Here is a 25,398-nt window from a genome sequence, read left to right as displayed (position 1 = left end):
TTTTTCAGATAGGAAACAAACACTGAAAAGTGTAATTTGGTATTTTAAAAACTACTTTATTTAAAAATACATTTACAAACAGGGGGTCTGGGAGTGACAGGGAGGGACAGCTTATTCTTTCTGTGAGATATTCTTTAAAAAGTGGTTATATTACATACAAGTTTCACACACTCATGTTTGGTAAATGTTTACATTTATGACGGAATAGCGATGGGAAATGTAGCCTGAACCTGGACACGAGCTGGCAGATGGGATGATTAGTTCTCTTCATACAGGAATTAATCGCACGTTCATGCCCTGTAAGGCGTTCACATACTGTGAATATAGCACTATATTCCTTACATGTGGGTGTTATTACCCTGAACTGAAAAATGGCCAAAGTCAGATACATTGGACCTTTCAGAAAAATAATCTGTCAGTTATAGTTTGGATATTGAAATGAACACCATTCACAAGTCAGAAACTGGTTATTACAGTAACTCCAACATGACTTGAACGCAGCATTATCACCAACGTTGATGGAACGAGAATAGAGATAGTGTGTGAGGAGGAGAAGGAAGTGAACTTCTACCTCAATGATAGTTACGGTTTACTTTGAAACCTTAATGTAGAAAATAACGGGAAAAAAAATAACTTTAAGGCCATTAAACACGAGCAACATGTTCACTGCACTGGAACAGCCAATGACTGACCTGTTCTAATCTGTGTTTCTATGTAAATACCAGTGGTGGAAGAAGTACTAATACGACACAGTAAAACTACGGTATTCATCTACAACTAAACATAATGCATTCAGAAGAACCTTAGTATTACCTATTATCAAAATGGACTTAAAGTAACAGTACTGATTGTGGAGTAAAGTGTTCCCTGTCAGTGTTTTACTAATATACATAAATGTAGTAATATTAATCCAGATACAATATTATTATGCAAGTAAACTGTTATGGAGCTGAACAGGAATATTGGACAAACAGGCAGCCTATTCTTTTTCTGTCTTACCTTTTCTGTGTCCGTTTTTTCATTTTCATTATGTGGCCATAATTTTGCCGACATGAGTAATGTAATGTAATGCTCGTAATGATTGAATTTTCTCATTTTAAACCTAGTGTTTCTGAACTCTTAGTACTGATTGCAGATGAATTATTCCTTGTTGGTGCAACCCGGCCCTAATGTTGTATTTGTTTAATTTCCATTCACTGAGCCTCCCCTGAAAATGTTTGGAGAGAAGCCCACCTCCAACTTCAAAACCTGAATTATCATAATATGGAAATACTGAAGTAAAGTAAAAGTACCTCAAATTATTACTAAGTATAGTGCGTGAATGTACTTCGTTACATTAAACCACTGGTTAATACTAAACCTTTCTTGGTATGTGATAAATGTATTCATCTTTGTGTCACTGAGACGCCCGTTATTCCCAAATGTCCAGTTCCAGGTGACATTGCCCATCTGCGCTGACTGAGGACGTTGCTCATACATCAGTGTTCACAGTGTACCGACTCAGTAGGTATTCTTAACATTCTCTGCTAGAGATGCACGATACACTGCTGTATGCATCATTTACTTCAATATATAATGCAGATTCAGGAAATTAGTTCGGCCGATTGACATAATACCATTTGCTTCCTAAAGTAAGAAAGAGAAAGCAGTGTTGAATTTTAGCATTTTAGAATTAGCTTTTGATTTGATATCTTGTATCGGTGCATCTCTACGCGCAGACAGACGTCATAGCACCCTGTAGCACAAAAACAAACCAGTAATATTGCAACAAACAAACTGTAAAATATAAAACATACATTTTTCTGAAAATAGAAAATAAATATTAATATATATTTTAAATGAGCTACAGTAACATGACACCCACCACCAGTAATTTGCAGTTGGGGAATGTGAGGATAAGATTGTGTGTGTGTTGGGTTTACATGTGTGGGCAGCCCTGCGTCCCCACAGCTCCGTGCACAGCGAGTGGTTTGGACAACATGGCAGGTCTGCGGTTGATCATCGCTTGGCGGATGCAGCCGTGGAAGACAGGCAGGCCTGCAGGTAGACCGGGAACTGTGACGCCATCTGGTGGACAAACATGTTCAACGGCAATCTAGAATTACCGCCTCGCGGCCGCATGCCTCCACCCCAAAGTTATCACTTCATAATTTTATCCTATTACACATTGGTGTGGAATTTACATAATTACCATATGAATTCTAGAGATATGGAGATATAACTGTATAACTGATATAAATGTCAAAAAACATAATAGTTTCAATATAAAAGAAAACTGCCATAGAGAGAAAGTAAGTAATATCACAAGAATGTGTGATGTTACTATTGTGATGTTGTCTGAGATGTACAGTGATGTGGAGATACATTCCCCATGGGTTTAATAAAGTCTAAAGTATCGAGCAAGAAAGTATTACAATGAAAAATTAAATATATTAATATAAATGATCTCAGATAGTGGTTCTTTGTGGAAAACTACTTTCATTTTCACCATAAGACATAATGAAACAGGATCACGCATTGTGCAACAAAAGAAAGAAAAAGAAAACCAGGGTGAATTTGCACTCACCGGGTACCCCTCCAAGGTAGACGGTCTCTTTGGACCCTGCAGAGCGGCTCTGTTTGGGGCCGACGCTGTGCTCACTGGCTGCATCAACGTGGAGCTGCAGGACATTGTTCTTCTTCACCACTGGAGACGCAGAGACGACACATCTTTATCTCGGCGTTACAACGGGGCAACAACACAGTGACAAATAACTTGTTGATGTAAAATCACCTGCGATTGTGTGCCAGCGGCCATTACATAGAGGTTCCTCAGGAGTAAAGGAGGTAGAGAATTCACCTTTGCCGCTGTTTAATGAAACAGTCACCTACACACACACACACAAAATTTAGTTCAGTTCAATAATTATTATTCTCCTTTTATTTTCTTGCATTTCTTTTACAACTCAATACAAATAGCATCCAGCTGTTGTTAAAACCCTCCCTGGTGTCGTCTCACCTCTCCCCGTCTGAGGACCAAACTCAGGCGTTGGTCAGGTGATGTCCCAGCATGCAACAGCAGGCCAGAGTCCAAGACGGGCCGAACCTCCAACTTGATTTCCAGATCCCGACCTAGAACTAAGGACTCATCTGCATGGAGAAAGAGCCTTACGTCAGGACACATCACGACCCAAACAAGAAGATGCATCGTGAGTGACTGAAATTTTTAAAAACACAGAAGAGTGACAATAAGAACCTATTGCCATGTGTCCTCCCTGGCCAGAGAAATACGCTCCGGGCTGCAGAGGGCTCTGGAAGCAGGGCACCGTCCCCTGACTGTGAGCGGGGCTTTCTGCACGGGCTTGGTTTAGCGTCAGGTCCCTGACACAACCAACGAAGCCACCGGAGCCTGGAGCCTGAAGTTTACAAGAAAACACAGATGGAAAACAAGTCATGAAGAATAGATGTGTGATGAAGGTGCTTTCCTGTCTTGGAGTCGCTGTGTGCGATAACAGTATCTCACATTCAGATATTACTCATCCCCACTGTCACTTTTGCCTTGTAATTTTGTCTTTAATGTTTCTTCTATTCTATTTTAGTTTTATTTACCTCATTATTTTAGAATTCCTCTATTATTCTGTACTTATTTCAGTACCTCATACAGCCCCACTTCAAAAATTATTCATCTCTGGTACTGATTTATCACATCCAGCCATGTAGCCGACTCTTGTGTGTGTAATTTGTAGTCTGGATGCTTTACCGTCAGTGAGGGCGGGACTCCTCCAATATATAAAGGCCCAGCGAGACGAGTCCTGTCTCCTCCAGGCATTCTCTTAGACTGAGCGCTGATACCGTCCACTATCAGGCTGATCTTCTCTCCTTCGCGCTTTATAAACACCTGAGGTGACAAAGACAGAGCAGGTGAGATATTCAGGTGAATCAGACACAGGCTGTCTGGGTGATATGACGCAAACCTGACAGACTTAAATTGTGAGATGAAAACGTGTCAAATAGATTCACTCAAATGCACTTCCTGGGGTAGAACTAGTCACATGACGCTGCTTTTAACCTCACCGTATGCCATTGGTTGTCGTTGTACTTCTTGCGGCTTCGCAGGCTGACCTTCCTCTTTCCTCCGTCCAACAAAAGCAAGAGGTGGCCGTCTGACACGCTGAGTGACATCACGGCTGCGCCACGCTGCCCGCCAGCCGCGTACAGCACCAAGCCATCAGAGGAGTTGATCCTCACCGCCATGGAGATGTGAGGCCTGCAGAGAGAGAGAGAGACATGATTAAATATTAACTTGTATTATAAACATTGTTGTAAGTGTTGTTACTTGCATGTCAGCAAACAGCCTTGTATTTACGTGATGAATGCACGTCCAATAATTACTCCTTTTAGCTCTGGTTTGGGCTCCACGATATTCAGAGAAAAATATGTGGTTCCTTATCTGCTAAATGTTCGACTTTATTCACCAGCTAGTCACTAACTCTGTCTTGTGTTTTGTTGTCTCGAGGGATGAGTTTCCCCAACAGGGTGGACACTTAATCTACAGCGTGTGCACACTCACATTGAGCTGGGCGAGCTGGGCAGAGAGTCGTATCTCTGGTAGCTGTGTGTGGAGCCGCTGAAGTGCGTCGCTCCGGCCTCCTGGTCTGACATCTCCCCCTGACAGGACTCCCTGGTGTTACGGCTGCGAGACCCGGATGGCTTCTTGTGCTTTCCCTGTAGGGGAGAGAGTTTACATTTATTTTGTGTTTGTTACTGGTCACAGAGGTTCAGTTAGGGTCTGATTTTATTTGCGGGAAAAGCAGAATTGGCTGTTTGCGTGTGTGTGTGTACCTTGGGTTTGTTGCTGTGTTTGGGCTGGGCAGCGACGATCTGCTGAGGCTTTTTGGCAGCAGGACAGTTAAGAGGAACGTTGACGTTTTCTTTCACTTTCAGCAGGTTCAACACCATCTGAGAACTCTTTTCACTGCAGACAAGAGACACACATATATTATAGACAAAGCTGAATTACAATATACGTATGTATCGTGATCATTTATCATGTAGGACACAGACAACATGTTAGCAGTTACAATTAAAGGAAAGCTATTGCTAGATAGAAGAAAAGTGGTGAAAAGATATCTTGTTCAACAAAAATTACAAACATAAATTCAAATCAAGTACAATTATGGAACTGAATCTTATGTTACAGCAGACTTATCAAGGAGTCAAAGGGTGTTAGAACAGCAATCCTTCCTCTTCCTTGGTTTTTAACATTCAAAGTTGGCTCTACGTCCCCGGCTCAACGAGGGTTACGGTGCTCAGCCAACCCCAGATTTGACTCCGCCGTGCTTTATTTATTTATTTATTTTTCTTTGGCACTTGGTCCGCCGTTTTTCGAAACCTCCTCTTGGATATGTGCATACCATCTGGCACCTGGTCGCTACGTGTTTATAGAGGTTGATGGCCAGAAACGTACAGAGCAAAATAAGAAAATACAAGCACAGATATTGAGAGGTATTACTTTTGTATCAGTCTATACATTGTTTTTCAGGAAAAAACAACCATTGTGCCTTTAAAACATTAATATACTCTGAACATGGAGATTTATATCAATAGTTTGAATGTAGGAATGCAGATAATAACGCTGGCATTAAAGAGATGATTTCACCTTGTTTGATGACATGATATCAAAGTTTTTGACTGAGCTGTGTTGCTAATCCTTCCATTACTTCTCACCTCTTGATGAAAACATTGCTGATACATCCGGTGAGACTGGTGACGCTTTGGTCGGGCATTCCTCCCAGGAAGGTGCTCCCCTCTGTGGTCGTCACACTACGTCCTCTGGTGTTCAGCCGGATGCCCTCATTTGCTTTCTCCAGCACGTCGTCCATGTACAGACGCATCCTGGAGCAGGGTGAGCAATCAAACACTCACCACAGTGTCAACAATGCATGCTTTTTTTTTTTTTTTTTTTTACAACTAAATTTGTACCAAAGTTTGATGGCTGCATGTTGACATTTGGAACAAAAAGACGACTGAGAGCTTTATGTGGACTTTTACAGGATTCCACAGCCAGCCTACCCATTGATGTTGTTGTAGATAGCAATGTAGTGGCTGTTGTCATCATTGTACGTCTTCTGCGTCTTAATCTCACTGTTGCCAGCTCTCACTACAACATGGCCCCCATTCAAAAACACCTGACACACTCCGTCCTTTACACACACACACAACAGCCACAGGTCAGAACACAACATGTAAGACAAACATCATGGACGATACTTTTAAAACGTATTGACTGATTTAAGATAGCTGTAAATAGAGACAGAGGAAACAGGAGGAGGTGGGGTTGGGTTACTCGTCAGACCTGATCATGGTGGTAGAACATGAGTCCCTCCTTCTGCTCAGTCCTGAAGCCGAAGCTGGAGTAGAAGTTACTTCTGAGGCTGGGAATGTTGGTTAGAGCCAAGCCCAGGTAGCTCTGACTGGAGAAATGAGCCTCCCGAGCCACCTACATGAACACGAACACGAACACACACACACACACACACACACACACACACACACACACACACACACACACACACACACACACACACACACACACACACACACACACACACACACACACACACACACACACACACACACACACACACACACACACACACACACACAGCAGGTCAAGACATGCTGTATCAGTTCTAAATATACAATTTAATGCCATTAAATGTACTTCTCTTTATACAAGCTGAATGGTGGTTCAGCGTTTTCTTACCAGCAGGTCACTGTCGCAGCCGAAACTGAGTCCGGAGCTCTCCATCCTCTTCAAGTCGATGTGAGAGTTCTGGGCCTTCACGTTCCTGAAACAGCCCTTCACAGAGCCCTGATTTGGAAACAGAGTCTTCAACCTGAAAAGAGACCGAGACGGAATGAAACAGCCTGACGGAGGCAGAGTTCTGTAACAAACTAAAGTAAAGCTGTATTTTTAGGCAGCTTTAGTTTTGGGGGCAGAAGCATTTGTCAACAAGTTGAAAAAGTTACATCATGGGCTTGTATAAATGTTACAGCTAACATGATAGCAAACCTCCATGATACAGCAGACAGGGAGCGATGACTGTAAGTCAAGGCAAGCCAATTTTGTTTATTAAGCCCACAATAAGAAATTACAAATTTCCCTCAAGGGGCTTTTTTTTCATCAAAATTAAAATAAACTGGAAAAAAAAAAAAAAAACATTTTTGGAAGTCCTGAGAGGCAAGCAGGAATTTGGGCTGATCTGAAAATAGTTTCCCCTCCTGTGTTTATGACGTAAGAGCAGGTAAAAACAAGGTGTGGCTGTTGTAGTACTAATTGTGGCCTCTCAAATTGCATCCATTTATTAATTGGCATGAAAACAAAAAGTACAGCTGAGGCCGATGGGAATGCCATTAGTTTTGCAGGTATTTGCTTATAAGTAGAAAAGTTGAACTCATGATTGCACTAGAGGGAAATTTAAAGGATCATCAAAGTTATTCAAATTCATCCTGTAGGGCAGCGGTTCCCCCCTTAATAATAAAAAAAAAAAAAAGCAACAGAGCCCATTTACAGCCGCATAAAAATCTGACCAATGAGAGAACAGTTTGCTCGCGCGTGGCGTTAGTTTACAATATTTAGTCCGCTGTTAAATGTTGCAGTGTGAACACAAACCGAACAAAGGTGAAACTGCAACATTGTATCATATTAATCCCTGAATCAGAACAAAGCAAACAAACTGAAGGTGTGAAAACGCCCTGAAACACTGCAACAAAGTTTCAATAACTTTCAGTTACACAAGGCGTCACTTTTAAAGAGCAATACGGATGCGAGCACACACGCACAGGCTCAGATTATCACATTTAACTTACAATTAATGACCGACTAATGTAGCCAGGATGTCTTCGGACAAAGCATCGATGCGGCGCGACACAGTGTTGTTGGACACCGGGATCATGTCCAACTTGTTTGCTTCTTTCCCCCCAATCATACATTCCACCATCTCTCTGGCAGCTGGCAAGCTCACGTCTTCGGCGATTGTGTGCGGTAGCCCCTTTCTCGCTATTCTGTAACCAGATATGAAGCCCGTAGTGCGTCATTTATAGACCAACACATGAATGAGACTCCAGTTGTTTTTGGCTGTTTTGTAACTCCTCCAATTTCGATTTAAAATATGTAAGGGGCTTTTGACTTGCACTGGCATGCTTGGTGTTCAGGTGGCGACGTAAATAAGAGCTTCAGACTGTTAGCCAGAACCTCACTGCACACCACGCACTGTGGCTTTGGGCAATCTGCGTTGCCAATCCAAGTGAAGCCCAGACACAGATACTTTTCATCATATTTCCTCTTTTTTTTCCCAGTCTGATGCTCACCCTCGTTTCCTCTTTTTTCACCTTGACTCCGCGATGGGCCGATTTGTCTGTGCTATCCCTTCCTCCTTTTTGGTGTCGTTCGACTCCCGTTCGACTCCCGTTCGACCCACCTGACAGTTTCCCCGATTTCAGCCAGTTTAGCATATTTGCATGAATGTTGCTGAATGCATGAAGATCGCTGTTAGCTGCACAAGCTAGGCTGGCTAGTGTGTACGACTGGCGGCAGGCGGCAAGACTGCCGGAAGGAGCTCAAGTGCATTTATTAAATTGTACGTTTTTTTATTTTAAATCTTACAAAGGGGATTTTTATAATTCATGTTTTTATTTTGTGAAAAATCCCACTTTTTAAATTAAAATTATTTTTTTTTAAAATATTTAATATTATGACACCATCAGACGCCATTACACTTTTCCTCTCGCGCACCCCCTAGAGGCAGCTCGCGCACCCCCAGGGGTGCACGCACCACACTTTGGGAATCCCTGCTGTAGGGGATATGAATATCTGCAACAAAATCCATGGCAATCCATCCATTAATAATGTGTGTGTACTACTCACTTCTCAGGCATCATGTGCTCTGGTACTCCTCCCAGGTAGTAGTTGCTACTGAACGGGGGGATGCTCTCATTGAACTGTTGTGTGTAGAGGCCAACACGGTTGTTCCTCACCACAATACGGTTTGAGGCTGAACGCAGGATGATGATCTCCAGCTATACAATTAAAAACAACCCGCCACACATCAACAAAGACTAGAACACTTGAAAATGAAAACCATTTTTATTCCAGCTGTGAATTAACATCTTCCATTTTTAACAATTAATATACAGTATTAGAAAATAGTAACAATGTGTTATACACATGGGAAAGACAAAGACAGAGAGACAGAGAGACATGGTAGACTTACAGCTTTGGGGTCGGCGTCACTGATCATCAGGAATTCAGATGAAGATTCTTTGGGCTCGAGCTCCATCAGAGCACCACTGAACCTCAGAGAACCTTTGAAATTTGCGATTGGACGAGAATTGGAGAGAATTATTTAGCTCATATTGCACCGTCTCATGATATGTATAAATCCATAATGAACGAAGTGTTTGATTGAGGAATCGAAGAAAATATATTGAACAAATTAGCCTGGTTGGTTCAATCACAACAAAAATCCAACTGTTGACACAAACAACCACAAAGTTGCTGTATTTCCTATTTTAGCAGAGCTGGAGTGCTACTTGTGTGCGACAAATAAAGATAAGCTACAAAAGAAGAAAGTGAGTGTTATTCTGGAAAATGATACTCTACGTAATGAGTCGGCTTGTTGTAAACTGCTCTTCAGTTGCTATGAGGATCATTTCATCTACAAAACTGCTGCCACATCAAACAAATAAGACTTTGGATATCAATATCCTCCCTTCATTAACAACATAAATAAGAAAAGAAAAACAACGAAAAGCAATTCTACAGAGACAAATAGAAGACAAAAGAAGTGTTCAACTCGAAAGAAATACAGTGACGTCAAATCTAAACAGTCACTTTAAACGACATTGTTACTTTCTCACAAAACAAATTGAAAACTAAAAACACTAAAAGTGGGCTCAATCAGTGTATATATGTGTGTGTTTGTCCGGATGACACCAAGAGGTCACTAATGTACGATATTGTACTTGGTAATGTCTCTACTAATAACACTGGCTCACACAGCTTTCAAAAGTCAATCCTTCTTGTGCGGAAGAGAAAGTGGATCAACGTTAAAACACAAAAGAAGGAAGAAGTGAGGAAGAGGACCGTGGCAAATCTACAATAGGGGCGACTGTGGCTAAGTGGACAGCAGGGCCGTCTTTCAATCAGAGGGTCGGCGGTTCAATCCCTTCTACGGTATAGAAATGTGATAGCCTCTGAATTGTCGCTTTGGATAAAAGCGTCTGCTAAATGACTGATGTAATGTACAATAGAGTAGCGTTAATAACAAGAAACGTGACTAATTATTACTACTTTTAATAATTTTTTATTCAATTTTTTACAGGTCTCTGTAAAATGTCCGTCAGAAAGCTGCAGCTGATTCAGAACGCTGCAGCTCGAGTCCTCACTAAGACCAGGAGGGTGGACCACATCACTCCAGTTCTGATGTCTTTGCACTGGCTTCCTGTCCAACAAAGAATTGACTTTAAAATCCTGCTGTTGGTTTACAAAGCACTGAATGGTTCAGGGCCAAAATACATCTCTGATCTGCTACTACCTTATGAACCATCCCGACCCCTCAGGTCGTCTGGGACCGGTCTACTTTCTGTTCCCAGAGTCAGAACTAAACATGGAGAAGCAGCGTTCAGTTTTTCTGCTCCACATATCTGGAACAAAGTCCCAGAAAGCTGCAGGTCTGCTGAGACCCTCAGCTCATTTAAATCAAGATTGAAGACTTTTCTGTTTGCTGCTGCCTTTAATTGAACCACATTCAATTCATATATTAATCAATTTCCTGCATTTTACTACTGTATTTTATTTCTGACACTGTTTTTTAATGTTTTAATGCAATGAATGTTCTTAATTGTTTTTAAATCTCCTTTTCTTTTTGCCTTATGTTTTGATGCTTTTAATGGTTTTATGTGACACACTTTGAATTACCTTGTTGTTGAAATGTGCTATACAAATAAACTTGCCTTGCCTTACTGAGAAACTGAAGCAATATGATAACTTTTTCAAGAATTAATAGGAGTTAGTTATTACTAGAAGACCTTTTCAGACTCTTCAAAGAAGCAGGATGTTCTGTGAGGGAGTAGAGAAACACACCCGTCGCTGTCAACATTGAGCAGTACCGGTACCGTTTGTCTGCTGGCTCAGTCCGGTGTTTCCTCAAGGAAGCGGTTTCTGTCTGGTTGGAAACCTGCTTAAATCATGCAGTATAGACGTGCTGGACGACAGAGGAAATGGACTTGCTCAGGGTGTCTGCATGCCAGACTTATAGAAATGAATTCAGGGATCTCTCTGGGATGTTATTTCTTCTGACTTTCCCCAGCAAAACTTATAAAACAGACAAATTACTTCAGAATGGAGAGGCACAAAACCTGCTGAACCAGATCCAAGTGAGCAAACTGTTTCAATGGTGAGGGTGCGCGATGCTAGTGTGAGCTGCCCTCTCCACACCGAGAGGGGCTCCATGAGCAGAAAGACTTTGGTCTCACAATAAAGTTGTTCTATAGACTACAAGTGTTGCTGTAGTTTTGACCTCTTCGGACATTTAAACAGCCACAGCGCCACACAGTCCTTTAATTAAACTCCTAACTGAAGACAGACAGGATCACTGTCCTACTTCCAGCCTTGGGCTGAGACAGAAGCCTTAGCAGAGTTTCCTAACGAGCTATAAGGAGGCGGCTTGTTTCTCATCCACGAGCAGTTTCTGAGTATAGGAAGAACAAAATGTAGATCTTTTTTAAAGTTCTAGACATCAAGGGTAAAACACTCGTGTGACGTGTCACAAAACTCTTTCCTGTAACGTATTGCATAAATTTCCACTTGGCAAATATGTGAGATGTCAATTCCTTGTAGTGTCGACAGCACATAAGAGTCGGATATAGTCCAAAACAGACAGACAGTCTGTTTCTACTACAAGCTCTTCTCATTTTTCAGTTTGTACATCCTCGCCTCCTCTCCCTGTCCCTCCCACCTGACATGCGAGTGAAGGAAGACACAAGGAGGAGAGAGGACACAAGGAGACAGGCATTTAACGACATGAGACATCCGCGCTTCGGAGCCGTCATTTTAAAGCAACGTCAATTAATTATGACGTGTGGCACAGCTGCGTGTCACGCCTCTTTTATACGTCACAGGTGGCGAAAACACTTCCGCAAAAGGACGCACGCGGCTGTGCATCTCGGGAGATTGATTTCAGGGTTACAGGCAGGAGGACAGAGGACAGAGGAGACACACAATAGAAAACTGAGAAGAGATTTGTGTGTCTGTGTACAAAGTTTGTCACGCGTACAAGTTTGCATCATAACCTTTGGGCTGCATGCGGACAGTCCGTGGTTAGCCCAGCTGATATGGACAGATGGCGAAATGTACGTCATGCAGATTACATGTGTAGGTCGCCAACGCTTTGGCATTGCTCAGAGCCCAACACACAACCACTGTAGTACAGAAGAAAATAGACATTTAATAGAAATAGCATTTAAATACACATTGGGTTGTTTCACTCCTGTGTAGAGAGTTAAAACTAAGAACCAAACGCCTGCTGTGTAGACACGCTGTCAATGACACAATATCTTTATTGTCAAACGTCAAACGTCGATTTTAAGTGTTTGATATCTCTGGCCGGATTCATCTTAAACTGGTGAATCACCTAAGATTTAGTGTTAAAAGAATATTTTTATACATTTTTTAGTTTTGCGTTGATTTGTCCTTCTCTCCTCACTTCACATTAATTACAAAATGAACGTGAATGAAAGGTAAACGTTTGGGCTGAGCCGAGTGATGGCTGACTGTGAGAGATGCTATCTATCAATTGCTGGTGTGTGTGTGTTATTGGTTGATACTATAACTGTGGTTAACTGCCAGGTGTGAGCTGTATGCGTGTCTAGTATGCGTCGGTCCTGTAGCTTTGGCGGGCATCAGAGGTGAGCTGGGTGGTTTCTGTGGCTGAGGAGGGCTGCATCACAATGGGCTCACCGCCATCTGGGGACGGACGGACGGACGGACGGACGGACACACACACACACACACACACACACACACACACACACACACACACACACACACACACACACACACACACACACACACACACACACACACACACACACACACACACACACACACACACAAAGTTTCTTTTATACTTTGATGTTTACTTTGTTGAATCATAGAGGGTTGGACCTAATATTGATTATGATGAAGTGTTGCATATGTCATTGTCTATATATCATGTAAATATACATGATATATCTATACACAAGATACATATGACAGATAAGTATTGTGTTTTCTTTCAGTATCTGCTCTCACCTCTCTCGTCAGCGGTCATCTGGGCCACGAGGTCCCAGGGGGAGACGTAGAACTCGGGCTCCTGGTCCATGGGCGGCCGAGGTTTACATTTACCGCAGCAACAGTTACAGCAGCAACCGCAGCAACAGTCACAGCAGCAAGAGCAGCAACAACAGCCAGTGGACAGGCAGCAGAAGACGATCAAGGCCTGTGGGATGAAGAGGAGAGAGACTTGAGTTAAACAACTGACCTGATGAAGGACTCGGCAGAGCAGAAGATAGCATGGAGACATGGCAAACAATTAACACTGAATCCTGATTAAACACCGGAGTAGCAGATATTGAGAAGAATGCACTTATCTGAATACAGGTTATGTGCTGTGAAAAGCTTTTTGGAGTTAAAGTAAGGAATACATAGTGCCAACACAAAGTATTCACTACTCCTCGAGCATTTTCATCGTTTTACAACACTGACACACAGTGGATGTAATTTAGGATATTTTTGATAAAAGAAAAAGGGTGCACCGATCAGGATTATGTGTGGAAGGGTAACTCCGGACCTGATTCTTCGGACATTGTCAAGAGTTCATATAAGCAAACATTTAGTAGAGATGTTAAGTTAAATATACTTGGAAGGCCAACATCCCTCTGAGTTCACTTAAAGTTGATCATAAAGAAAGAATAAATGGCGTCCGTCCAACCTTCGCCCACCAGCTGGACAGAAGAAAGTTGGTATTCTCCTCTCCAAACTGCTCTGCGACATAGAGCCCCAGAGAACCGTATTTGTCGTAGAAGTTCTTCTTTCTGGTATCGCTGAGGATTGAGTGGGCGTTGTTGATTTCCTTGAACTTTTCAGATGCGTCTGGGTTGTCCGGGTTCTTGTCCAGGAGGAACTTCAATGCTAGTTTCCTGTAAAAAAAAAGAAAAGAACAAGAAAGTTAATGTTGGCAAGGTTTTCTCTGTTATGCTGGTCTTTTATCAAACATTTATAAAAAACACAAAAATTGTGACAGCGGTGAAATCACTCATCACGTCAAAAATGTGTCGATTTCGTAAGAAATAGACCACCGTGGTGCTAAGAGAATCCGACTTCCCTTATACTAGGCTACGTCATTAGGGGCCGTCGGATGTTCTTGACATCGTGGGCCGAGGTGAAACTACAACGTTCGGAGGATGGACATCTTAGATACTTCTTCTCACCATGGTGTTGAGAAATATTACTTCATTAACGAGGTTGGAATTGAAATAAAAACAGGAATATCGGTTACCAGTCACAGAAACAAAATGACTGTTGCATTAAGAATGCTGCTCACCCATTCACAGGACCCCGCTGCCTCTCTCTTCTACCTCTCGCTCACGTGATCTCTCTATCTTTTTCTTTCTATCATTTAAAAAATGATTCCGGAGGCCGAGAGCAAAGACTAACTTGATATTTACTGTAATCAAACCAATAGAAATGCGCTCACCACATCTGAAATTCATACGAGCGACAGTCATCCCTCCAAACCCCACCCCGAAAGTTCCTATAGTTTACAGAAAGGACTACCCCCTGGTCCCTGTGGTCGAAACACAATGAGTTTCTTTAAAAGGTTCCTTGTCCCTACTCGGGGAAAGTTCCTGTTGTCGAAAAAATTGAATCAACATTTTACATCCTTCATCTTTAAAACCTATTGAAAAGTCACCATTTAAATATAGTAATTCAATATGCTTGATTCAAAAGCTGAATGAAGCAATACGGAGCAAAGAACGCCTGAAATGAACTTCTAATTGAAGTAGTCAGAGGCCTCTGACTCCCTCTAGTGGTGTTACATTAAAACGATCAATATCAAAGATGGATTATGGGGCTGTTGTATTACTGTAGTACATTTCGGTGTGGGTATCAACCCATACCTGTAACATTTCTTGATGTCATCTGTCGTTGCTGTCTTATCGAGTCCCAGCACGGCGTACAGCGAATCTCCTGATGTGGAGAGAGATCTCTGTCTCTGCTGCTCCATGGTCTCTCTCTCTCTCTCGGTCTCTCTCTCTCACCTGTCAGGTCGGAAGAAAAACAAGAGAAGAGGACAAAAGAAGTTGGTAGAAACTTTGATATTGTAAAAAAACACCACCAGAACACACACACAATTTTGCAGGACCTAATGTACAACACTCATTCCACCTTTCATACTGATTTGTCAAGCTGCATGGTCAGCTGCTTCGTTAACATGGTGTTGCGGGATTTAAAGGTGTGTTGTGTAGAGAAAGAGTAAGAAATAAATGAGATAAACCAGGGTAACCTCAGTCCATGTCACGCAGCCAGGCAGGCAGCGAGATTCATAATCTGTGCCCTGAAGTCAACTGTTCAGGAGCTTCAGTAAACAAGAGGCGGTGTCTCTAACAGAAAGACTGTCGTAAAGAAGCAGGAAGTACGTCAGAGGTGTGTTAGCTGACAGGTAAAGTAGCAGCTGCTGCCAATATAAATACCACGTGACACAATTTCTAATGCCACCCAATTAACCTTGTGTTTCCAGGAAATGCTCGATTAAAACTCACTTCAGCTCATTAACTTTGTCTTTAGCAAAGCTGTCAAGATTCCTCCATTCTAAGATGCATGAGTGAACGACTGCATCAATACAGTGACAGAATATAATTGGGAGTTTCTTTCCGAGTGCCCGATCAGTACTGTGCATGTGCGCACTGTCAACAGAGATCAGAAGGAAGTGAGATGGCTCACTCCTAAGCTACTTCCATCATCGACTCTTGAAGAATAAATGCGTTTAACACCCGTATTTCTACACAGCTGAAGATAAAGGTGTTAGTTTAGTGGTGGCTTTCAAAAAACGTTTTCACTGCAGTCAAAAATATGTTTGCTCAGTCTAGCAGCAATCTAACAGCACCAAACATGACATTTATATCACTACAATAGAATACAGTATATCTACTGTAAATAGCCGCTGGCAACTTTCTTTTCCAAGCTACTGTAGCGGTTGTGTTGAAATATTGGTGATTTAGGAGTTGATGCTACTGTTATGCAATATTAGCATTCATGCTAAATCCTTTGGTAAAAGCCTGAGGCAATGCAGGTAAATAGTTAAAGGAGATCAGCTGCAGGCCAGACACAATGGAAAACAGTTAATCCACCCACTGTGGGTCCACTGTGGGTGTACAGGGCTTATGCACAGCTAATTCATGATAAGCTAATTCAACCAGACCACAAAAAAACGCAATAAACCCATTGACAATATAAAGTGAATAAGTTGCTTTATAAAAGGCAAATAAACCAACTTCAAGCAGGAAGAGAGATGATGATGAACCATGTAAATATTTGCACACATATAAACTACAAATACTTATTTGTAAATGTGTTACAACAAGGGATTTGAAATCCATTTTGTGGCCTTTGAACTGTGCAGTACCAGTAACCCTCTGGTTGTTACAACGCTGTCAGACAGCAGGTGTATGAGGGTGAACAGGCTTAGAGACCACAGTAAGCCTTCAGCTCCACACATTCACCTGGACGAGTGTGCGCGACTTAAATTAACAGGAAAATAAGATGCATGCCTGTCGTCACAAGACCTGCACCTTTCTGCTGAGCATTTACTCTCATCGATACTCCTTATTGGTTGGTTCTTTGGCAATACTCATTGATTCTTTGTCATTATTAAAAATGTGCTTTTTGATATATTATTTAAAAACAATAATTGATAATTGGATTATAATTTATTTATGTTTAAAATAAAACTAACTTATTTCTTGAGCAGAAACAGTAATGTTTACAACAACTAAGTAGGGGGCTGTACCAAATTTCAATATATTCTTTTTAAGCTTCTATCGAGGTTTTCAAATCAAGCTTTAAATGCAGTCACATTTTATGACATCATCACCCTAAAATAAAAAAAATTTTGAAGGCTAAACACCAAAAAAATATGATATGAAGCAGAATATTTTGTTGAATAAAACATGTCGTAAATTTTCGAAATAATTACACCTATCCTTTTTCTACAAATACTGACTTTTGGATTTAACAAAGCTCTGGAGTTGTTGGAAATTGTTGGATCACAAAAGTCGGAAACAGCCACCACTGGACAGCAATGTCAAAATATATATATATATATATATATATATATATATATATATATATATATATATATATATATATATATATATATATATATATATATATATATATATATATATATATATATATATATATATATATAAACTCAAAAATATATCTCAAATCTAAAACATTGATAAAATAAATCACATTCCTGAGTGACATTTAGAAATGATTAAGAACACAGACATGAGTCAGTATCAGTCGTTCCGCATGAATCCGAGCGAGCACACTGTGCTTGTGTAAAACATAGCTCTTCAATAATAAAGGACCGGTGCCTACCGTATTTAATAAACCTGTTTCCATACACATTACTAGCACTTGACCAGCACTTTGAGCAGGACATTTTGGGACATTTTCAGTTCTCTTTGATGGTCAAACTAATGTATTTGCCAATACTTATATAACTGTGATAAGCTTAAATTGGCCAATGACGTTTTTTTGTGAGTGTCTGACTTTATCAGCTTGTAACGGGCTACAAGGCAGTATGAAGTTGAAAAGAAACATAAACGCATCCTTTTCCAAAGAATGTAAAGAAAAAATGAGTTTAAAATAAAATGAGACACCAGGCTGCCGAACATATTTTCAAAGTTCTCATTTGTGTGTCAGGCGTTAGTCTCTGTAAAGGCTTATACGGCACCAGATGGCAGCTGTGGCCACAATGGCTCCACAACACTCCCCCGACAGTTGATTTAACACCTCCCTAAATCCCGCCCACTGCTGTGCCTCTGATTAACCAGTCACAACACAGATTCCCCACCGACCCAACCGGAATTAACCAATAAGTGCATTTCATCTGTACTCCAGGGATTATCAACACACTGAAAGACTCTGTGTGTGTGTGTGTGTGTGTGTGTGTGTGTGTGTGTGTGTGTGAGAGAGAGAGAGAGAATAATCGCACCCAACCATCGTATTGAGCCTGAACCAAAGACTCTACTTTAGCTGGCATGCCAATGACATTTCGTCATGCAAGTCAAAATCTCCATTCACAGGACCAAACAGACTGGAAAGAATTAACACACGGTGTGATGAGGGAGACAGCATATGGCTTGTGTCTTACAGTGTGAACGTGTGCGAGTGGGGACTGAAATTGTGTGTTATTTCACAACCGAGTCTCATATAATAAGTCACCATTACCGTACAACAGTCTTGCGCATTGATTTGCAGCCATTACCCACAACACTTTCCTATTACACTTGCAGTGGAGTACATTTCTGAGGCTGCATCTGTGCCAATAAAGCCATTTCTTTTGTCAGGGTCACAACTCATCCTTTACATGTCAAACGGCACAAAATAAAAATATTTTGCAGCTCCCACACATAAATCAAAACCTCCTTGTTCCTGCATAATCCAGCAACACATTCATAACATGCAAAGTTCAATGCTTTGTAAAAATCTGAACAGCTGCCATATTTGTAGTTTCAAACTGAACCATCAACAGGAGGAGTTCGAGGTGTCAGGAAAAGCAACAGCGTATCAGCAACATTCTCATCCTGTCATAGTTAAAACAGCCAAATGTTTGGAGAATATGGTAGCTACATTACAGTCTGTGGTTGTATTTATGCATCTATTTTAGGCTGTTTTTCTCTTTTGTTGTGTGTGCATGTGTGTAAGATAAATTGAGGAAAAATAGAGCAAGGTTTCTGTCAGCTTGCATCAAAAGCTCATCACTTCACTCAGACACCAAGAGCGAGACAACAGAAAGAGTCACATCTGTGTGGTTCATGTCATGAGTCCTGTGTGTGAAGCAAACATCACAACCTCGTCATCCTTCCTGTCATGAGTTGTTCTTAAAATGATAAGGTTAAATAGGATGTATGAAATCCATCCATTTTACTCTGTCCCCTATTCCTTTTCCAACACCAACTCTCCTCTAAGTGTTGTTTACGCTTCACTATCCTGTTTCGCCTCCCTCCCTCCTCGTTTCTCCATGTTTAGCCCTATTTTGATGCCATTATGCTAAACAATAAATAGAGAATTTGTGCATTCCACAATATCCACACAATTTTTTTTACATAAACGCATCAAAAACATTCTTCTAAAAGCCCACAGCAATCAGAAGATAGACACCGCTCATTTAAATGAAAAATACTGAGATTAAATTATTTAATCGTATTATCAATGGATCGTTAAAGGAGGGACATTTACAGTTACATCCTCTTCACCTTCTCTTTCAAGTACAAGGTTTATGTACACGGCTCTGGTTATTGTCATTGTACCACAGCGTTGCGCAACATAATGCAGTTTGTAGTCCGAGTTTGCTACATCAGAAAATATATAAAAATAATGCCAATCTATATTATCTGGTGGAGGGTGGACGATGAATTTAGAAGTCTCACAGCCTGAGGAAAGAAGCTCCTCTGAAGACTAGTGGTAAGACAGAGGGCACTTGCAGCTGAGACTAGCAGTGTGAAAAGACTGTGGTGGGTATTGTCCTTTAATATAATTTGTCCCCTCTTGTTTGAACCGTTGATCGGACAAAACAAGACATTTGAAGATGCAGGAAATTAAAACAGGCAATCTGACATCTCATGGACACAACAATTAATCCATTATTCGAGAAAATAATCTGAGAATGAATCAATAATGGAAATAATAGTTAGTTGCAGCGCTATTGTAATAGTAAAATGAAAACAACAACACAGAGACAAACAGACAGGCAGGCAGTGATTGTTGCAGCTTATTCATTGCGATCAGGTTACAAACACACACACGCCAAAAATCAATAGATGGTAATGAAACCTCAATGCTACGACTGACACAGTAAACACAGCTGCCACACACATGCACACAGGACAGGAAACTAACCACTGATGCATTGCACGTGAAACTAAAAAGGATTTTAAAACTCTTTTTTTGGTTCTGTTTGGTTCCCTGCCCATGTGAGAACAATGACATTTCAAATCAATGTCCATCTCGCAGCTGGAAAAATAACTGAGCCCCTCAGAGCTTTATGTGAGACACAGGAACATCTTCTTCCTGTGCCAGAGCCAAGAAGTGGAGACGGAAGAATTGTCCCAAAAAGTGTGAAAAGAGATTAAAAGCATCTGCACGGGTTGTCATATGTCAGCTTAGAGAAATACACACTGATATTTCTTCAATAGTCATGAACGTGACTGAAGACTATGTTGACAAGACGAATATGTATGCGTGGAATCTCCACCCTTTATGTGGTTTGTTAGGAGTAGAAATATACCACATGATGACAGGGACTAAGCCCAAAATACAGAGAGTTGTGTATAATTTGTCTTTGATTTGTCTATGAAGACAAGGACATATCCATTAAAGGCACCTGCTGTTTGCTCTTCGTTCAGTAACAAAACATCTTCAAAGCAAACTGCAAATTAAGTTACCTTTGACTTGCTACTTATTAGGAGAACAATGACAGCCAGTGCTCATCCACCCCTTTGATAGTAAAATAGATACATTCATACAAATGTATAGACACACATCACTCCATAGACTGCTTTCCCATCAGTCTCTACGTCTTGGCCCCAGGATGCTGTGATGCAAAAAGGGCCAATCCAATTCATTAGCTAATGTCCAATCGGTTGTCTGTCAGCATTTGTGCTTGAGCTTTCTCAATGAGGAAACATTAAAGTACTGACTCTGCTAAGGTACACTGTGTATGCACATACACTTTGTACAGAGCCGGTAGTATTCTACACACATTTGATTGTAATAGAGCATCTATTAAACAGATGATACTTACATATATTCAGGAGGGCTTACATTAGCCAGCTCTCTGTTGACTAAATCATCACATTTTATAATATTATGCCCCCCCTATGAATCTGGTTAGAGTTAGTATTTGCACTTTGTTTAGCTGCTAACCAGCAATATGTCTATTGAGACGACCTACATTAATTGGAGATAAAAACCATTATCGTTAGTAAGAAATAATCCTTGTGAAGGTGTAAAAGACATTTTACAGCCTCCCTAGTCTAATCGTTGTCATGACTTATGTGTATGCTAGCCACCAATATAGGGTAGATGACTAGAGGCAAACTGCAGGGAAACTTATTTTGTTGGAGACTAAATAAGTGAAGTGAAATAAGCTTCATATGAGTAAGCAGAAGTCTGAATAGAGAGGTCGGTGTGGTGGATGGGACCAAAAACACAAGGCTTCACCCCATGAGACTGCTGTCTGAGTCCTGTGTGAACAAAGTACTTCTGTAGCCGAAACATAACCAAGCAGTAGTTTTGTTGTTGGACTTGCTCGCCTCATATAACTTCAATAGAATGCTTTCAAGATTAGGGAATGAACATTCCTTCTTTCATAGGTCCCTTGCACTGCAACTGGGACACATTTAGAATGTTTACATCAAGAAATGTTCAATATTAGACCATTTTTTTTCAATCTGTTGTAGCAAAGCAATTGACTGTTCACTAAGTCCTGAAACACGGACTGGTCAATCATAGCGTAGCATCGGCCAGCTCCGACCAGGGTCTGACAACTATCCAGCTCTGCTCTAGACTCTCATGCAATCGATTGTCAGGCTGGTTTTGTGGATTTGGAGCTGTCACGGTTAAACGTTGTGTGACAGTGATACTCGTTACCCAGAGGGGTTGGAAGGAGATATACATTTTTAAAATGTTAGGTTTCTACGTAAAAACCTGTGGAGCTAACATAAGTATGTTCCATCAAGTCCCAAGAAAGATTGTGTTTTAACATAAATAACACATTTGCTGTGAAACTCTCGCATTGCAGTTTTGTTTTTCACACTATTCAGGAAGTTAGTACTTCATAGAGAAACACCCATGATCCACCAGAGCAAATCTGATGTTGAAACCCAGTCAAAGTTAAGAGAGGAATGATAGAGCTGGAGGGTGGAGACGGATGTGTCAGGGACACAGAGATGGAGTGACTGACTGAGAGAAGGGTTTGGTTCAGGGTGAGAAAGAGACAAAGTGTGACGTCGTAAGAAAAAGGAAAGTGAATATTTGACAGCCTCATGTGACTTGTGATCACAGGACTGTTACAGCATCATGTCTAGGACACGGTCATCATGACAAGACTCTCTGACATGACCTGAGACCTTCAGCAGCCACCGTCTCCCTTTTAAAAAAGGAGTGTTTTATACACCTGTAAAAGTTTAAACTACAGGGGGAGATTTACTGTTTCTGATTCTTTTACAGTCAGTTTCTTGTGTCTCTTCATGCAGTGTGAGGTAAATTGAAAGCGAGATTGGCCTTGTTTAGCTCAACGGGTCCGTGGGATCAAGTAGAAGGAAACCAGCGATGAATGGCTGGTCAAACAAACCTATATGTTAGTAACATGTCGGGGTGGGAAGATTGTGATAAAAAACACGACAAGTTCTGGTGAATTCCTATTATTGGGAGTAAGTGACTTGAAAACGCTGTCTAGATGGATATCATTTAAATAAATGAAAAATAGAGCTTAATTAAAAAATAAGGTATTTACTCAGTTAATTTATGTCGTAGAACAAAACATTACAATTTCCTGAGCTTGTGTTTCGAACCAAAAACCCAGTTAGACTTACAAAGAGGGAACTGAAAGTGCAAAATGCTAACTCATTTCCAGGTTTTAAGACTCATTTCTGCAGCAATAAGTGATGTTAAAGCAGGCATTTTGCATTTGGACAGTATGAAATGCTGCTTAAAAAAACACAACAACAACTGAAAGATAACAGCAAGGGAGCATTTCACTGTGTAATAAAAATATGAACTGGGCTGGTCTATCATTAATTGCATAAGAAAATGCTAATGAATGAATCAAGTGGTTCTGTAAAGCTCGGTTCATGCAGTAGCTCGTCTAATACTCTTTTGTATCAAATGTCAGAGACTGAATACGAACCCTGTCAGCCTTCTATGTGGGGATACAAATATCACCAAAGTAGGATTCCCAGCTGGGGGATAATTTTAGGTTTTCAAGGGTCACAGCAGGGAAACTCTGACAAGAAACTGTCACACTGCACCACAAAGCCAATCAGAGTTACTCGAGTTAAGAAATGGCTCAATAAGTTAGGTAAATCCTTATCAAACATGGAACAGAAACAAGTTTCTATTTTGTAAAATGTACCCATTGTTGGGGTGATGTAAGCAAAAAGCTTCTTAAATGTGAGGCTGGAGGCATGAAGATGTCACTATGGGCCCTGGGAAAGTGTGATGTGGCTCAGGAGCTAGATAGGGTCATCCACTAATAGAATTATTGGTGGTTCGATCCACGGATTTCCCAGTCTCCATGTTGGAATGTCCCCGTAAAACACAGAAAGATGTGCAATCGGTGCCTGATGTCAGACAGAATGTCAACTTGTTAAACACCGATACATCTTCATTTTGATATTACCTCCACTTTAATCTAATCTAATTTCCGTGGGGGATTCGATTTTTGCTAACCAATCACTTGAGACCAACACATTTACAGAGGATCAAATCCCATGACAACATTCTTTACATTATACAAGTATTGTGATAGGAGACGCGATATTGTCTTAGATTTTGGTTATTGTAACATCACATGAGTGTCTTTTCCTGGTTTAAAGGCTGCATTACAGTAAAATGAGCAAATCAAATGTTCTATTATTTTCCTTAACCCACTTACCGGTAGTCATTATATACACTTTAGTGATTAATTCCATTATATTAAGTGACACGCTCCCAGAAGAAATCATCAAATAATTAAAGACCAATCCACAAGCAGTCATACGCTGGAAGTATGTAACACTGCACAGATATAACTAGTACATTTACAGCAACACCACTACAATGGATTGTTCCACTCAAATCTGCCAAAAACACAACAAAGTAACTTAAAATTCAAAATAGAGACAAATGCAATATATTTTGATCATTCCTGACTAAAATGAACAACAGACTTTAAGCATAAGTCCTCAGAATCACAGTTGGGAGAGAAAAGGTGAATACATTGATATGCCTGCTAAAAAACACACATCACCATGACATATACTGCAGGACCTGGTTGCTGTAATTAACAAGATTACAGTTAATGACAGAACCAAAGTGGCTGACCAGACTTTATAACAAAGTCTTCATGATTACATTTGTACATCTTCTGCCATAAACATACATGCTGCGGGCTCTCTCTCACACACACACGCAGTGAGACAGTTTTTGAGACCACCTGCCACTCCACATAACGCTATACATCACGAGGACGAGAGTGAGAAAGACAGCAGCTCTACTCCATCCATTTCAGCAAGTACTATCCCGTTAATAACAATACAAATGAAGTAATTTAGACTACTTAACTATCAATTCTTAGATAGCGTTGCTATTTTTGTTGACATGCTATTCAGTTGCACCTGTCTCTCTGACACTAACTACCAAAGACAGGTCACAAACACATTAGAGATCACTTGCAACAGAGTACAAATCCGGGTTTATCCTCAAGACTGACTAACGTCAAATGTGTCGCAATAATCGTTATAAAACGATCAGAATCCAACCAAAGTCTGCCTGCCCTCACATACTGTAACGGCTCTCGGTGCGTGACTGTCAACCGAACTAGAAGATAACGGTCGACCGTAACCGTTACAGTATGTGAGGGCAGGCAGACTTTGGTTGGGTCGACCGTTATCTTCTAGTTCGGTTGACAGTCACGAACCGAGAGCCGTTACGTTGTATGTAACGGCTCTCGGTTCGTGACTGTCAACCGAACAGTCACAGTTAGCCCATTTGGCTAACTGTGTGCGTTTCTTACCTTGTTTTAGAGTGGCTTCTGTTTGTCTTTAAATTAAGCGTAACGTTAACACTATATTTTTTATAATACTCGCATCCCAGTTTTGATTTGCTTTCCGCCGCTAAACCATTCAAACCGCCGGTAAAACAGCCACAGAGCTAACGGCTACACTAGGAAGGAAGGAACTGTCAATCCTGGCTGAGCCACGCGCTGAAACGCCGCTCTCTTTTCCAAAAGCTCGTTCGCGGTGATGGTAGGCGCGCTCACGACATACCAGGAAGTCAAGATCCTTATTAGTAACAGAGAACGTCAAAGCATCTTTGCT

At 41.0% G+C, this 25,398-nt stretch overlaps 2 protein-coding genes across 2 annotated transcripts; both read right to left on the bottom strand.

Annotated features, from left to right (window-relative positions):
* Window positions 1–87: 87 nt before the first annotated feature.
* Window positions 88–12,889, bottom strand: LOC306781138 (laminin subunit alpha-5-like). The gene is made up of 15 exons (XM_079273854.1): window positions 9,255–12,889; window positions 8,909–9,060; window positions 6,746–6,878; window positions 6,335–6,478; window positions 6,052–6,182; window positions 5,707–5,874; window positions 4,822–4,954; window positions 4,550–4,704; window positions 4,054–4,246; window positions 3,740–3,877; window positions 3,236–3,395; window positions 2,999–3,129; window positions 2,774–2,867; window positions 2,567–2,686; window positions 88–2,067 (listed from the first exon to the last, which is right to left on the bottom strand). Exons 1-15 carry the CDS (start codon window positions 9,318–9,320, stop codon window positions 1,919–1,921), a joined length of 2,067 nt encoding a protein of 688 aa, XP_079129980.1. The 5' UTR covers window positions 9,321–12,889; the 3' UTR covers window positions 88–1,918.
* Window positions 12,867–25,223, bottom strand: LOC306781139 (dnaJ homolog subfamily C member 5-like). The gene is made up of 5 exons (XM_079273855.1): window positions 25,095–25,223; window positions 15,205–15,345; window positions 14,016–14,223; window positions 13,337–13,523; window positions 12,867–13,006 (listed from the first exon to the last, which is right to left on the bottom strand). Exons 2-5 carry the CDS (start codon window positions 15,309–15,311, stop codon window positions 12,909–12,911), a joined length of 600 nt encoding a protein of 199 aa, XP_079129981.1. The 5' UTR covers window positions 15,312–15,345; window positions 25,095–25,223; the 3' UTR covers window positions 12,867–12,908.
* Between the last annotated feature and the right edge of the window lie 175 nt (window positions 25,224–25,398).

The sequence above is a fragment of the Melanostigma gelatinosum genome (genome assembly GCF_949748355.1).
Source record: "Melanostigma gelatinosum genome assembly, chromosome: 8".
NCBI lineage: Eukaryota > Metazoa > Chordata > Actinopteri > Perciformes > Zoarcidae > Melanostigma > Melanostigma gelatinosum.
This window is presented reverse-complemented; position numbering and strand designations above follow the sequence as displayed.

What these genes read in the sequence shown, in the direction of transcription:
- LOC306781138 (XM_079273854.1), bottom strand. Translation starts at nt 9,320, where the DNA reads ATGGAGCTCGAGCCCAAAGAATCTTCATCTGAATTCCTGATGATCAGT. An exon ending in GAGCACATGATGCCTGAGAA is followed by an intron (nt 6,879 to 8,908) that starts GTGAGTAGTACA and finishes GTCTCTTTTCAG; the next exon opens with GTTGAAGACTCTGTTTCCAA. An exon ending in GGGAGGACACATGGCAATAG is followed by an intron (nt 3,130 to 3,235) that starts GTTCTTATTGTC and finishes TTCTCCATGCAG; the next exon opens with ATGAGTCCTTAGTTCTAGGT.
- LOC306781139 (XM_079273855.1), bottom strand. Translation starts at nt 15,311, where the DNA reads ATGGAGCAGCAGAGACAGAGATCTCTCTCCACATCAGGAGATTCGCTG. An exon ending in TGTCCAGCTGGTGGGCGAAG is followed by an intron (nt 13,524 to 14,015) that starts GTTGGACGGACG and finishes TTCATCCCACAG; the next exon opens with GCCTTGATCGTCTTCTGCTG. An exon ending in GATGACCGCTGACGAGAGAG is followed by an intron (nt 13,007 to 13,336) that starts GTGAGAGCAGAT and finishes GTCCGTCCCCAG; the next exon opens with ATGGCGGTGAGCCCATTGTG.